We start from the raw sequence: 16,743 nt of genomic DNA, 5'->3' as shown, positions 1-16,743 counted from the left end.
AAGGTGGTGAATATTTCAAAGCAGCCAGGAGAGGTGGTGAAGGCAGATAGCATCACAACAGGCATTTAGAAAGGAAAGGAATAGAGTGAATGAGCTTAATCTGGGCAAATGAGATATGCATAAACAGCACCACAGTCTACACAGGTGAGGCCAGCTAGAAGGCTTTGTCTCTGTGTTGAATGATTCTGTGATTCTAAAAATATCTCCCCTGTTCTTGTGATATTTCTGGAGAATTTCTCACTATTATGTGGACAGGATTCTGAGGGGCAGCGTGTATTTTCAGAATCACAGTATATGTTTCTATTTTTAGGAGAAGAGATATTTAATAGTAGGAATATCAAACACTTGAATAATACACTGTACACAACTTTAACCTTTCCTTCCAGATGCCAGGTGTGTATATATATGTGTGTGTGTGTGTGAATATATATTTATTTAGCTAGGATGCCTAAGACCTTTGCACAGTACGGTAGTAATTTTATATATTGCACTGTACTGCTGCCACAGAAAAAACACAAATTTCATGACACGTGAGCGATGATAAACCTGATTCTGACATGGGTCTCTATGGTGGATTAAGAGTGGGAAGGTTGGGAAAAGGCAAAGGGAGAGGGGAGGGAGCGGGAAGCACCAGAGAGACATTCTGTAATGATCAACAATCCAATTGTTTGGAATCAAGTGACCTTGCCTGGTGTCTCGATAGGAGATTACACAGGTTTATAGAAGAAAATTATTGTTCATCTATTTATGTTGTGCACTATTATGTTTGCAGTTGCTTTTTTAAAGTGACACTTTGCCATTTTTTTTGTTTATAGGCATTGATCATTGCCTTCACTTCCGATATGATACCCAGGCTCGTTTACTACTGGGCGCTATCAATACAACCCCACGGCGAGTTCAGCAGCCCAACCATGCGTGGCTACATCAACAGTACCCTCTCTGTTTTCAGAATCGCTGACTTCAGTAATATCAGCAAACCCATCAGCTTCCCCTCATGGTTTAACCCCGAAACCGATACCACCTGCAGGTTAGTGATCTCAGACCATCGTAAACTCTTCCCCAGATATTGCAGGAACAAATGCCTCTCACAGTACTCACTGTGAATCATTTAATTATCCAGCCAGCTTTACTTTTGCTGAAAAGTGAATTGGTAATGTTATGATAATGTCTGCGGCACATCAGGTCAAATCATGTGTTACATGAATCATTGAAGTTCTTCAGGGTTGAGATGCCTCCAAGCTTACATCTCTTTCAAGGGAAGCTTAGACTTGGGCTTTCAGAACAGAGGTGAGGGGTTCAATGTAGAAAACTGGGCAGACATGTTTCACATATTTCCATGTTAACAACTTTTCTGGTACGAGGACATGAGAAAGAGGAAACAGAAGGATGGTATTTGGCTCCTCAAGGCTGCCTCGCCTCTCACAAAATGCTGAAGGTACTCAGTGGGTCAGGCAGAATCTATGGACAGGAATAGACAGTTGACATTTCAGTACAAAACCCTTCATCAGAAACAGTGAATGGTCTCAGCCTGAAATGTCATCTTTTTACTCCCTTCCCTATACAGGTCTCAGCTTAAAACATCAATTAGTTGTTTCCCTCCATAGATGCTGCCTGACCTGCTGTGTTCCCCCTGCTTTTTGTGTGTGTTGCTCTGGATTTCCAGCATCTGCAGAACCTCTTGTGTTCATGCCTCACTTTTCAACATTATCTTGGCTGATCTACCCGAGAAATGATCTGCTCTGGCATTAAAAGAACCAGCTCAAGAGAAACTGAGTTTTGTGGTTGTGGGAGACGATGACTGAATGAGGGAGGAGACCCATACAGGATGCAACATACTCAGAAGGGTTAGGAGTACTCACAGGGCAATTCAGAGGTTAAAGGTCAGAGGTTCTGTTTCAGTGGGCACTGGCATTGAAGGAAGGTCTGGAAAGGTTGGGATCTTTAAGTAAACATCTTTAACCCAGAGTCCTATGATGCTTTTGTATTTGCATGATAGATTTAGCTTATTTTTAAGGAAACACACACAAAATGCTGGAGGAACTCAGCAGGCTAGGCAGCATCTATGGAGAAGAATCAACGTTTTGGGCCGAGACCCTTCATCAGGTGTGGAAGGAAGGGGGGAAGGAGTCAGTCTAAGGTGGGGGGAGGGAAGGAAGAGGTGATCGATGTACAGGATGGCAGGTGAAACTGGGAGAGGGGGAAGGGTGAAGTAACCAGCTGATAGGTGAAAGAGCTAAAGGGCTGGAGAAGGGAGAATCTGATTGGAGAGGGTAGAAGACCATGGAAGGAAGGGAAGGGGTGGAACACCAGAGGGAGGTGATGGGCAGGTAAGAAGAGAAGGTGTGAGAGGGAAACAAGATTGGGGGAATGGTGAAGGAGGAGGGTCAATTACTCGAAGCTCATGCCATCAGGTTGGAGGTTACCCAGACAGAATATGAGGTACTGATCCTCCAACCTGAGTGTGGCCTCGTTGTGACAGTAGAGGAGGTTGTGGACTGACATGTCAGAACAGCTTTTTGTTCATCTCCTTTTACTTACTGAGTTTCCCAAGCCCCATAAATACTTGTGCTTTTCAGCAAGCATAATAGAAAGCAAGCCTGCAGTGCATGTTACTGCAAATCCAGGCCAAAATACTCAAACCAAATTGGAGCAAGTTTGGATTTTGTTACCCTTATCAGTTTGATTGGGCATTCACTTACATTGTTTTAATCATAACTATGTTATTTACCATCTTTGCTATTATTTCAGCTGATCTAAAGGTTTTAATACAGGGTGACAGTGTAGCTTAACAGTTAGCATAACGTTTTCCAGTGGCAGTGATTGGGGTTTAATTCCTGCTGCTCTCTGTAAGGAGTTCGTACGATCTCCCTGTGACCACATGGGTTTCTACCGGGTGCTCTGGATTCCTCCCACATATATTTCAAAGACCGACGGGTAGTAAGCTGAGGGCATGCAATGTTGGTGCCGGAAGCAGGGCACAGTTGCGGACTGCCCCCAGTACATCCTCATGTTGACATAAATGATGCATTTCACCATATGTTTCAATTTACATGTGAACAAGTAAAGCTAATCTTTTAATCTTTAATCTTCTGTGGCAGGTACCGTGATCTCAGATATCCTCCTGGACATCCACTGGAATATGACCATAGCCTTTATTACTGGCATATAATGGCCGCCAAGCTAGCATTTATTATCGTTACAGAGGTGAGGATTATTTTGGCTTAAGATTCTGATTCTGTGTATGTTTGCAAGCATAATGAGTACGTAATGGAGGATGTTGCTGCCTTGTCAATAAGTAGAAAAGATATTGTTGCAAGTAAGAACCTTTCACATATAGTAAGAAATACTTGTATCTTCTTGACAAGAGTATTTTTGTCCTTTTTGTTGCATCATTAAGTTCTGGTATAAATTATTCCAATAAATACTGGGGAAGATGGCACTGGTAAGTGGTGATGCTTTGCATGCAGATCTGATGGGAATCATTAAATATTCCTGTGTAGGACTACTGCTGCTGAAATCCAGTCACGACCATGGGTACTTCAGTAGGCAGTATCATTTTAAGATGTTTTAAAAAATCTATCAACTCAAAATCAGCAGACCCTGGTATGAAAACTCAGGACACAGGTGCAGATCCCCTTTAAGAAAATATAAGCCAAGCCGATCTGCAGGTACGACTGCAACCTCAGACACTCTCCCCTCATTCCCAGCTATCCTGATGGCAAGTGTACAATCTCTGGAAAATAACACTGGAGACATCAGAGCAAGATTACTGTACCAGAGGAACATCAGGAACTGCTGTGTACTTTGCTTCATGGAAACATGGCTCACTGCCGCCATCTCGGACACAGCACTGCAGCTCTACAGCTTCACTGTTCTCTGCAAAGGCAGGAGATCTCAGTCTTTTAAAGTTAGAGGAGGTGGAATATACTTTATGATTAACTCATTATGGTTCACAAACCATGGCGATTCTGTCTCAATCCTATTCACCCAACCTAGAATATCTAGTGGTCAAATGCTGTCCATTTTATCTGCTGAGGGCGTTTTCTGTCATTGTACTGGTTGTGATTACACTCCACCTCAGGCCAACTCAGACAGGCATTGGAGCACCTGAGTTCCATGATCGGCAGTCACGAAACAGCACACCCGATTGCCTTCCCTATCATTGTGGGAGATTTCAGTTAGGCCCCTTGAAGAAATCTGAACAACTACCATCACCATATCACCTGTGGAACCAGAGGAAGTCAATACACTTGACCCCTGTGGTACTACCATCAGAATCGCTTACCAGCCCATCCTATGGCCACCCTTTTGAAAGTCAACTGGCTGTACTTCTATTCCCCCTGCGCAGGCAGAGACCAAAGACTGCAGCACCAGTTGTGCGGACAAAGAAGTATGGTCAAGGGAGGCAGAGGAGTGCTTACAAGATGCTTCGAGCCCTGTAAAACTGCCTAGTCTATCGACCTGCACCCAGACCATCCATCTATCGATCCAAACTTCTCTTAAAATTGAAACCGAGCTCGCCTGTACCACTTGTTCTGGCAGCTCATTCCATACTCCCCCTCATGTTCCCCTTAAACTTTTCACCTTTCACCCTTAATCCATGACCTCTAATGTAGTCCCACCCACCCTCAGTGGAAAAAGCCTTCTTGCATTCATCCCAGCTATACTCCTCGAAATTTTGTATTCCTCTTTCAAATCTCCTTTCAATCTAATATGTTCTAAGGAGCTTTTGATAGCTCTTTCAGAGTATACAGTAATTATAAGTTTTTATACAGTGCCTGCCAAGTCAAGTGAGCACTGCTGAACATCCTCCAAATTAAGACCATAAGATATAGGAGCAGAATTGGGCCATTTGGCCCATTGAGTCTGTTCCACTATTTCATCATGGCTGATCCATTTCCCTCTCAGTCCCAAGTCTTTCACCTTCTCCCCATATCCCTTCATGCCCTGACCCATCAAGAATCTTATCAACCTCTGCTTTACAGACTTGGTCTCCACAGCTGTCTGAGGTAACGAATTTCACAGATTCACCACTATCTGGATAAAGAAGCTCCTCCTCACCTCTATTCTAAAAGGACGCCCCTCTATTCTGAGGCTGTGTCCTCTGGTCCTAGACTCTCCCACTATGGGAAACATCCTCTCCACGTCCACTCTATCGAGGCCTTTCACCATTTGATAGGTTTCAATAAGGTCACTCCTTATTCTTCTGAACTCTAGTGGGGACAGGCCCAGAGCCATCAAACAGTCTCAGTCTCCATATGACAAGCCGTTCAATACTGGAATCATTTTTGTGAATCTCCTTTGAACCCTCTCCAGTGTCAAAACATCCTTAATTGGAAAATTAACACACTTCCTTGTCATACTTTATACTTTATTGTCACCAAACAATTGACACTAGAATGTATAATCATCACAGCGATATTTGATTCTGCGCTTTCCGCTCCCTGAATTACAAATATTAAGAATTAAGAATACTAAAAATAGTAAAAATTAGTAAATATTAAAAATTTAAATAATAAATCATAAATAGAAAATAGAAAAATGGAAAGTAAAGTAGTGCAAAAAAACCGAGAGGCAGGTCCGGATATTTGGAGGGTACGGCCCAGATCCGGGTCAGGATCCGTTCAGCAGTCTTATCACAGTTGGAAAGAAACTGTTCCCAAATCTGGCTGTACGAGTCTTCATACCTGAATATATCTCCAGAAATCCTTCTCACACAGAAGGAGTCCCCTCTGGAGAGGGGGCAGAAGAGGTTCACTAGGATGTTGCCTGGTTAGGGGGGCATGTGCTATCTCAAGAGGCTGGACAAACCTGGGTTGCTTTCTCTGGAGCGGCAGAGGCCGAGGGGAGATCTGAATGAGGTTTGTAAGATTATGAGAGACATGGATAGAGTTGACAGGGAATATCTGTTTCCCAGGGTAGAAATGTCTAATATCAGAGGATATGCATTGAAAGTGAGAGGGGGTAGGTTAAAAGGGGACGCGTGGGGTAAGTTTTTTTTACTTGGAGAATGGTGGATGCCTGGAATGCACTGCCTGGTATGATGGTAGAAGCAAATACATTAGAGGCTTTTAAGACTCTTTTAGATAGGCACGTGAATATAAGGAATTTGGAGGGATATGGACATTGCGTAGGTAAGAGGGATTAGTTTTGGGGGTGGGGTTGATTTATTTTTTAGCTGGTTCGGCATAACATTGTGGGCCGTAGGACCTGTTCCTGTATTGTACTGTTCTATAAGATCATAAGATATTGGAGTAGAATTAGGCCATTTGGCCCATCAAGTCTGCTCCACCATTTCATAATGGCGGATCCATTTCTCTCTCAGCTTCAGTCTCTTGCCTTCTTCCCGTATCCCTTCATGGCCTGACTAAGTAAGAATCAATCTTCAATATACACAATGGCTTGATGGCTCGTGCTCCATAGCTGCCTATGGCAATAAATTCCAGATTCACCACCTTGTTCTGTGTTCCATTTTCTATAATACTTTATTTCCCTCTTTCACTTACCCTTTTGTTGTCTTCTTTCTGGACCAAAGGTCACCATCCGCATTTGATGCTGGGAAGCCCGAATGTCTTGTATCTAACTGTTGTTTACAAGAGCAGCAGGCCAGATGCCAGAGTCTAGGATCAGATGGACTAGGCTTGGAATGTGGCCATTACCTTATAGAACACAATCAGGTGACAAGGGTCTTAAAGAAACTGCTGACAGCCCTTCAGCAGGTGCAGGGTACAGCAAGTACTGTCTTAAAGAAACTGATGACAGCCCTTTGGCAGCCAGCCAGGTCAAATACCAGCTCTGACACCTGACAAAACCAATGTTTTTTTTTAAATCAATGCTTTATGAATATGTAACATTCAGAAACATTTAAAAGCTATTAAAGTTTGAAATTAACAATTAAAATCACCTGAAAACACTTTTAAGCCATTAACAGCATTGCCGCCAACACAAGCAATTAATAAATCTTTCCCTCTCCCTCCCCTGCTCTTCTATTCTATTCCCCACTTTGGTCTTTTATCGCTTCTCGCCTGCCGATCACCACCACCCCCCACCCGACCTCCCTCCTCCTTCCCTTTCTCCTCTCCTATCGGATTCCTTCCTATCCAGCCCTTGACCTTTCCCACCCACTTGGTTTCATCTGTCACCTTCCAGTTAGCCTCCTTCCTCTCTCCCCACCTTTTTATTCTGGTGTCTGCCCCCTTCCATTTCAGTCCTGAAGAAGGGCCTCAGCCTTAAATGTCAACTGTTCATTCAGTTCCATAGCTGCCACTTGACTTACTGAGCTCCTCCAGCATTTTGAGTGTGTCGCTCTAGATCTCCAGCATCTGCAGAATCTCTTGTGTTTACAATTAATAAAAATGCAGGCTTGTTAAACCCTGGTTAGTCTACATCTGCAGTATTGGATTTCGTTCTGTTGCCCCATTATAGACCAGTTAGCCTGACCTCAGTGATTGAGAAGATGTTGGAGTCAATTGTTAAGGATGAGGTGATGGAGTACTTGGTGACACAGGACAATATAGTTCGAAGTCAGCATGGTTTCCTTCAGGGAATATCCTGCATGGCGAACCTGTTGGAATTCTTTCAGGAGATTACAAGCAGGAGAGAAAATAAACTGGACTGGTCAAAGAACACTGAGGCTGTCTACAAGAAGGGTCAGAGCCATCTCTATTTCCTGAGGAGACTGAGGTCCTTTAACATCTGCCGAACGATGCTGAGGATGTTCTACGAGTCTGTGGTGGCCAGTGCTATCGTGTTTGCTGTTTGCTGGGGCAGCAGGCTGAGGGTAGCAGACACCAACAGAATCAACAAACTCATTCGTAAGGCCAGTGATGTTGTGGGGATGGAACTGGACTCTCTGACGGTGGTGTCTGAAAAGAGGATGCTGTCCAAGTTGCATGCCATCTTGGACAATGTCTCCCATCCACTACATAATGTACTGGGTGGGCACAGGAGTACATTCAGCCAGAGACTCATTCCACCGAGATGCAACACAGAGCGTCATAGGAAGTCATTCCTGCCTGTGGCCATCAAACCTTACAACTCCTCCCTTGGAGGGTCAGACACCCTGAGCCAATAGGCTGGTCCTGGACTTATTTCCTGGCATAATTTACATATTACTATTTAACTATTTATGGGTTTATTACTATTTAATTATTTATGGTGCAACTGTAACAAAAACCAGTTTCCCCCTGGATCAATAGAGTATGACTATGACTACTATAAAGAGGATGTAATGGATGTTGTATATTTGGACTTTCAGAAGGCCACACATGAGGCTGCTTACCAAGTTAGAGCCCATGGTAGTACAGGGAAGTTACTGGCATGGTTAGAGCATTGGCTGATTGGTAGGAGGCAGTGAGTGGGAATAAAAGGATCCTTTTCTGGTTGGCTGGTGATGACTAGTGGTTTTCCGCAGGGGCTGGTGTTGGGACCGCTTCTTTTTATGCTGTATATAAATGATTTAGATGATGAAATAGATGGTTTTGTTGCTGAGTTTGCAGATGGTATGAAGATTGGTGGAGGGGCAGGTAATGTTGAGGAAACAGGTAGGATGCAGAAGGACTTAGACAGATTAGGAGAAAGAGCAAGAAAGTGGCAAATGAAAGACAATGTTGGAAAAAACAAGGTCATACACTTTGGCAGAAGAAATAAATGCGCAGACTATTTTCTAAACAGGGAGAAAATCCAAAAATCTGACATGTAAAAGGACTTGGGAGTCCTTATGCAGAATGCCCTAAATGTTAACTTGCGGGCTGAGTCGATGATAAGGAAGGCAAATGCAATGTTAGCATTCATTTCAAGAGGTCTAGAATACAAGAGCAGGGATGTGATGCTGGGGCTTTACAAGTCTCTGGTGAAGCCTCACCTTCAGTATTGTGAACAGTTTTGGGCTCCTTATCTCAGAAAAGATGTGCTGGCATTGGAGAGGCTTCAGAAGAGGTTCACAAGGATGATTCTAGAATGAAAGGGCTATCATATGAGAAACATTTGGGAGCTCTGGGTCTGTACTCACTGGAATTTAGAAGGATGGGGGGGGGACCATTTGAATGTTGAAAGGCCTAGACGGAGTAGCTGTGGTAAAGATGTTTCCCATGGTGGGGGAGTCTAGGACAAGAGGGCACAGCCTCAGGGTAGAGGGTTGGCAATTTAAAACAAAGATGTGGAGAAATTTCTTTAGCCTGAGGATGGTAAATTTGTGAAATTTTTTTACCACAGGCAACTGTGGAGGCCAGGTCCTTGGGTGTATTTAAGGTGGAGATTGATAGGTTTTTGATTGGTCACGGCATCAAGGGCTTCAGGGAGAAGGCCGGGGAGTGGGGCTGAGGAGGGAAAAAGAAGGATCAACCATGATTGAATGGCTGAGCAGACTCGATGGGCCAAATGGCCTAATTCTGTTCCTATGTCTTATGACCTTTTGGTCGAATTGGGCATATCATTAATGGCCAAAAGGCCTGTTCTATGTTACCTTTCTTTCCTTGCACTTACAAAATCTCCACTCACAACCCTTATCCGGGCTTAGGATCCATGAGGCAATTTCCTGGACTCTTTGCAGAATATAGTGATAAAGATTCATGGGTAAATTTGAGATTTCTTTCACTCAGATCTAAGTGCATATACTCCTAGGCGTGCTCGCGAATGCACACACAATACTGGCAGTTTACGGTGGAGACAGGACCTGTTTTTTAATGATTGCGTTGAGAGAGCTACTGTTTTTCCTGCCGTGCTATTTTCAAGGTGAATGCTCACTTACATTTGGCAGGACACAGTGCCTTTGTAGATATTTGACTAACTATTTGGCAAGAAAAATGTCAAAAATAAATTAAAAGTAGTATAACGTGGGTATTGACAGGATGGAGAGCTGGGCTAAGAAGAGGCAAATGAGTCCAACACAAACAAGTGTGAAATGATTGACTTTGGAATGGTGAATTTGAAGGCAGAATACAGGGTTAATATCATGATTCCTGATGGTGTGGAGAAACAGGGGGATCTTGAAGTCTATGCCCATAGAGAGGAACAGAGGAAGAGGAACACGAACACATGAAATAGGAGCAGGAGTCGGCCATCTGGCCCATCAAGCCTGCTCCGCCATTCAATAAGATCATGGCTGGTCTGGCCATGGACTCATCTCCACCTACCTCCTTTTCCCCATAACCTTTATTTCCCCTACTATGCAAAACTCTATCCATCCTTGTTTTAAATATATTTACTGAGGTAGCCTCCACTGCTTCATTGGGCAGAGAATTCCACTGATTCACCACTCCCTGGGAAAAGCAGTTCCTCCTCATCTCCATCCTAAATCTACTTCCCTGAATCTTGAGGTTATGTCCCCTCGTTCTAGTATCACCCATCAGTGGAAACAACTTTCCTGCCTCTAACTTATCTATCCCTTTCATAATTTTATATGCTTCTATAATATCTCCTCTCATTCTTCTGAATTCCAGTGAGTACAGTCCCAGGTGACTCAATCTCTCCTCGTAGTCTAACCCCCTCATCTCTGGAATCAACCTGGTGAACCTCCTCTGCACTGCCTCCAAAGTCAGTATATCCTTCCTCAAGTAAGGAGACCAGAACTGCACACAGTACTCCAGGTGCAGCCTCACCAGTACCCTGTACAGTTGGAGCATAACCTCCCTGCTCTTGAATTCAGTCCCTCTAGCAATGAAGGCCAACATTCCATTTGCCTTCTTGATAGCCTGCTGCACCTGCAAACCAACCTTTTGTGATCCATATGCAGGCACTCCCAAGTCCCTCTGCACAGCAGCATGCTGCAATTTTTTACTATTTAAATAATAATCTGTTCTTTCATTTTTCCTTCTAAAGTGAATGACCTTTCATTTACCAACATTGTACTCCATCTGCCAGACCCTTGCCCACTCATTTAACCTATCTCTATCTCTCGGCAGACTCTCCGCATCTTCTGCACAATTTGCTTTTCCACTCAATTTAGCATCATCAGCAAACTTAAATACACTGCACTCGGTTCCCTCTTCCAGATCGTTAATATATATAGTGAACAACTGCAGGCCCAGCTCCAACCCCTGCGGCACACCGCTCACCACTGATTGCCAACCAGAGTAACACCCACGTATCCCAACTCACTGCTTTCTATCAGTTAACCAATACTCTATCCATGCTAATACATCACCCCCAAAAATAGAAATTTAAAAAAAGACAGAATCAATGAGAAATTGCACATAAAGACTGACAAAGAACCAATGTGCAAAAGAAGACAACCTGTGCAAATAGGAAAAGACAGATAGATAGATAGATAGAGTGATAGAGAGAGAGAAAGAGATCTGACAATAGGAGTTGTTGAGTCTTTGAAAGTGAGTCCATAGATTGTGGCCAGTGATCAGCTCAGGGGTGTGGTGAAATAAAATACAATACATGATTATAAGGCTGCATGAATCAAGTAGCTTTCACTACATTATCACAAAGAAACAGGTTTTAATTGTTGATTTGATTTTACTATTTTTCAGCACATTGTATTTGGGGTGAAATTCCTTGTGTCATACGTGATTCCTGATGTCCCAGCACACATTAAAGAACAAATTAAACGTGAGAAGTATTTAACACAGAAGATTCTGCATGAAAATCATCTTCCAACCTGGGACAGCAGATTAATAGGTGCAACGGGAAGGTTTATAAAAGGTTCAGTCAGCCTGAAGGACCAAAGCATGGATGTATAAGTATCTGTTGCAAAGAAATTGTTTTCTATAATGTACAGTTTTAAGGAGTAATCTCTTGAAATGCTAATCTGTTTGATTTCTAAGAGAGAATGTTTTGATCTGCCTGTAAGTACCTATGGTTTTTCTATCTGTTCCACTGGTTTATCTCAAATTCCATTTTGACTATAAAATTGTTCAAGCTATTTCAATAGTCCATGGAAAAGTTGTTTACTATTATTGCACTTAATGAGAAACAGAGTTTTGGAACTCTTTTATAATCAGAGGAAATTCTTGTGTGAATAAGAAGGCTGTGAACAAACATGGAAAGTAGTTATCAGATTTACTGAAAATTGGAAAAGAAGTTAATGACACCGCAATGTTGCCATGTGGTCCACAACTGGAGGGATAATGTATCCCAACGAATATGGCAGGATTTTCTAAGTGACTGATGATATGTGTTGTAGCAATCCTGTCGTATGTGGAAGTTACTGAGTGCACAGAGTGAAGGAATTTCCCAGATATATGATACGCTAACTAAATGGATGGTATAGGTAGTTTCTCCTATTTTGACCATTTGATTATTAAATTTATTATGAATTTAGTTAGCAAAATGCTCTTGGCTTTTACAGTGCTTACCATTACAGTATATTCAAGTTATTTGCCCAGGAAATTGTGAAATCCGAAGGAGTTTTAAACTACGATAGTTCTACCTTTAAGCCACTCTGGAGGCAATATCTAATTTCTAGTCATACCAAACTGTCAGTGGACTTACCCTGAAATCATAAGTTAGATCAGTGTATTAAAAATTGGGACTTAAGGAACAGGAGCAGTAACTCCTCAAACCACCTCTATTATAAGATCATGGCTGAAATTCTACCTCAGCTTAACTTTCAAACTGAATCCTCATGTCATTGATTTTTACTGTCCAAAGATCTATCAGTATGTGTCTTGAATATACTCACTAATCAATGATGCAACAACCTGTGGGATAGAGAATCCCAAATGCATAATATCCTCTGATTAAAGGAATTCCACCTCATCACCTTTCCAGGTTTTTTCCCCTTATTCTGAGTCACTGTTCTTAGTCCACAAGACATAGGAGCAGAATTAGGCCATTTGACCCATTGAGTCTGTTCCACCATTTCATCATGGCTGCTCTATTTTCCCTCTCGGCCCCAATCTCCTGCCTTCCCAATGTATCCCTTCATGCCCTGACCAATCAAGAATCTATCAACTTCGGCCTTAAATATATTTTAAGACTTGGCCTCCACAGCTACCTGTGGTAAAAAAAATTCCACAGGTTCATCACACTCTGGCTAAATTCCTCCACATTCTGAGGCTGTGTCCTCTGGTTTTAGACTCTCCCACCAGAGGAAACATCCTCTCTGCATCCACTCTATCAAGGCCTTTCACCATTCAATAGGTTTTAATGAGGTCCCCTCATTCTTCTGAACTCCAGTGAATACAGGCCCAGAGCTATCAAATGCCATTTGCCATTTCTTGTTGCTATTTGCACGATTTGTTTTTTGTGGGTGAGTGGGGGGGGGGTTGATGTTCTTGTTGCCATTTGCATGGGAGGGGGTTTTAATGTTCTTGTAGCCCGTTGTGTAATTTGTTTTTTGTGCATGGAGGGGGTGGTTGATGTTTTCCTTTGAATGGCTTCCATGGTTTTCTTTGTTTCGTGGCCGTCTGGAGAAGATGAATCTCCGAGTTGTATACTGCTTACATACTTTGACAATGAACCTTGTCCCTAGCTATAAAATATAGGCCATCACCCAATTCTGTTTGGGTGTGATGAAATTTAAACTTTCAGTGACCAGCCATGATAATTCTAGTGTTTTCAAAGTTCAAAGTACATTTATGATCAAAGTATATATACTTTATACAACCTTGACAATCATTTCCTTACAAGCAGCCACAAAACAAAGAAAGAGAAGAATTGTAATGATATTAAAACAGCACTGTATTCTGGAGAGTATTATTTTACATTCTAAAGTACTCTTGCTATTAACTGTTCCTATATACACAAGATGCCATTTTCATAAAAATGTTCTCCCTTTATGATGGTCTGTGCATCGGATTATGCACCGATGACTCTACCGGGATCAATAGACTTTTTAATTTTGTCTTTTGGTGCTGACAATCAAGCAAAAAAGGAAACTCAATATATGCTTGATTTTTTTTTTAACAATGTGAACTTAACAAAAGTCATATTGTCCTTTATGTGAAAAGCTCGAGGAGAAAACATATATTTTTCTTTTCATATTTCATATTCTGCTCCTCACAAGAAGTTACTTTTGCAAAAAAAGCAGAGGAAAAGATATTTTAAATGTTCAAATCATGAAAAACATAAAATTGGGTGGGAGGAAGGCACAAACAGGGAATGATGTATTTTAGTTTGTGAGTAGTTCTGCTTTATTTACTCATGAGTTTCTCATCAGCAAAGCCTCTATGTATTGCCCATTTCTAACTACCCTTGAGAACGCAGTAGTGAGTATTTTTTGAAAGGTTGCAAAGATGCCGTTTGAGAGCCTGAGGACTTGTCAATAATGAAGCAATAGTCAAGATGTTAAGTGGGACAGGAATCTGCAGACTGGAATACCTCTGCACCATTTACTCTTGAACATCTAGACCAGGGGTTCCCACTCTGGGTCCATGGTCCCTTCAGTTAATGGTGCCAGTCCATGGCATTAAAAAAAAGGTTAGGAACACCTTGCCTAGATAGTACAGGGCGTAGATTTTAGAGATGCTATCAAAGATTAGGTGAAATGTTGTATTACTATTTTTGAGGCACCTTGTCTTGCAGTCAGTAGCAAAATAAGTGAATGCTCAATATGCTGGATAGTGTACAGATAAAAGAGTCCTTTTGCCCTGGATGATGGTGAACTTCAGTGTCAGGGTGTTGGTGAGTCTCAACCAAAGGAGGCGTAAGGCACTCCTTCCCTCTGCTAGCCTGCAGGTCACCCTTGGACAAGGTGTAGCACCTGCTTAGCACACTCCCCCCCTCACCCCCAAATCATGGTCATATGAAGCCATGAGATCAGGTGGTGGATGGTCATACGAGCAGCTGGTGCATATCACAAGTCCTGGCTATGCGACCACTGACCACAGGCAGACAATGTTTGAAGAGCATTGATAATGGCAGGGGCCACCTGTCTTGTAAAGACACTGCCCAGAAGAAAACAATGGCAAACCACTTCTGTAGAAAAATTTGTGCGCTAACCATTGCTCTGAACAGGAAATTTTTACAGAGCCTGAAAACTGCGTGGTATTTAAAATCGTAAAAATGAGGAATTCTGCAGATGCTGGAAATTCAAGCAACACACATCAAAGTTGCTGGTGAACGCAGCAGGCCAGACAGTATCTCTAGGAAGTGGTACAGTCGATGCTTCGGGCCGAGACCCTTCGTCTTCGTCCTGACGAAGGGTCTCGGCCCGAAATGTCGATTGTACCTCTTCCTAGAGATGTTGCCTGGCCTGCTGCATTCACCAGCAACTTTGATGTGTGTGGCACTTAAAATGCTTTTTCTTTGTAATATGCATACTATGAATATTTGGAATGAAAATTGAAAAGAATCACATACTTTTGACTTTATTTATTTAATTGAAGGGTATAATGAAATACAGTACAACAGAAATATCTTATGTAAAAGAAAATTCCAGCTGGGCGGCAGCACAGTCTATGTAAGTGGGAGCGTTTTGGTAGCTGTGCGGTGGCACACCCATGCAGCTCAGAGGGAACGGATGCCAGGAATAGAGGCTGGTTTGCTCCTGATGGAGTATTACTGATTGCATTGTGTAGAGTGTGAGTGCTGTTTATCAGAGTGAGTCTGAACACTGTCCAGGTTTGCTGCATTCAGGTACAAATTGCAACATTTTCCAGAGTGACAAATGGAACTGAATGCTGCATGATCATCAAGAAACACCCCCATTTCTGAACTTACAGTGGGGTGAAGGGATCCACTTCTGACCATGTGATGGCCATTGATGAAACTGCTGAAGATGATAAGACCTGGAATTTTGTATAGTGGAACTCCAGCAGCAAAGGTATAAGGCAGTGACTGGAGCAGGGGGTTCCCAGCCTCTTTTATGTCATAAGACATAAGACAAAGGAGCAGAAGTCGGCCATACGGCCCATCGAGTCTGCTCCGCCATTTTATCATGGACCATTAAGCAAGAGGTCAGTGGACCCCAGATTGGGAACCCCTGGTCTGGAGAGTTTGCCCCTATTCCCCAATTCCCAGTGACTTCAATATTAACTTATTTGAAGTATTAGACCAGATTGTAATTTTTATTTCCGAGCAGGTAATGCTAAAGAAACTAATTAAAGATCATAGCAATGGGAATGCATTTCTACAGAATCAGAATCCTTTGTTATCACCAAGTATGTGGACACATACAGGGAATTTGATGCCGGTTTCCCTGAGCTCTCGCTGTACAGAATCAAAAAGCAAACAAAACAAATGAAGATTTAAAGTTCAAAGTAAATTTATCAAGTACAGGAGATATATGTTACCATATGCTACCTTGAGATTCATTTTCTTGCAGGCATTTATAGGAAAGATGAAATACAACAGAATTTTACAAAAAGTATCATGAACAAAGTAACGCACACAAAATGCTGGAGGAACTCAGCAGGTCAGGCAGCATCGTAGAAATGAATAAACAGTCGATGTTTCAGGGCGAGATCCTTCTTCAGAACTGAGAAGGAAGGGGGAAAGACACCACAATAAAAAGGTGGGGGGAGGGGAAGGAGGCTAGCTGGAAGGTGATAGATGAAGCCAGGTAGGTGGGAAAGGTCAAGGGCTGGAGAAAAAAGAATCAGATAGAAGAGGAGAGTGGACCATAGGACAAAGAGAAAGAGGAGTGCCTTCTGTCTGGGTAGCCTCCAACCTGATGGCGTGAATATCAATTTCTCCTTCGGTAAACAAATCCCCTCCTTTCCACCCACCTCCTCTATTCCCCCATCTGGCCCTTTATCTTTTCTCACTAGCCTATCACTTCCCTCTGGATTCCCCCAGCTTTTACATTTTGGCATCTTCCCCCTTCCTTTTGTGAGAGCTGCTTTGGATTTCCAG

The 16,743-nt window shown here is 42.5% G+C and overlaps 1 protein-coding gene and 1 long non-coding RNA gene across 3 annotated transcripts in view; one reads left to right on the top strand and one right to left on the bottom strand.

Annotated features, from left to right (window-relative positions):
- The window catches only part of ano6 (anoctamin 6), a 171,529-nt gene extending 156,509 nt beyond the window's left edge, over positions 1 to 15,020 (top strand). For both annotated transcript variants that reach the window (XM_072267430.1, XM_072267431.1), the window contains 3 exons: positions 816 to 1,027; positions 3,099 to 3,204; positions 11,478 to 15,020. In XM_072267430.1, coding sequence (XP_072123531.1) covers positions 816 to 1,027; positions 3,099 to 3,204; positions 11,478 to 11,687 — 528 coding nt within the window. In that variant the 3' untranslated portion in view covers positions 11,688 to 15,020. The remainder of the gene's footprint in view (positions 1 to 815; positions 1,028 to 3,098; positions 3,205 to 11,477) is intronic.
- LOC140202504 (uncharacterized) overlaps positions 1 to 16,743 on the bottom strand; it is a 58,024-nt gene that overhangs the window by 33,863 nt on the left and 7,418 nt on the right. The gene's annotated exons all lie outside the window — the stretch shown is intronic.

The sequence above is a fragment of the Mobula birostris genome, chromosome 9 (genome assembly GCF_030028105.1).
Source record: "Mobula birostris isolate sMobBir1 chromosome 9, sMobBir1.hap1, whole genome shotgun sequence".
NCBI lineage: Eukaryota > Metazoa > Chordata > Chondrichthyes > Myliobatiformes > Myliobatidae > Mobula > Mobula birostris.
The sequence above is the reverse complement of the archived record's forward strand: the minus strand, read 5'-3'. Positions and strand labels throughout refer to the sequence as shown.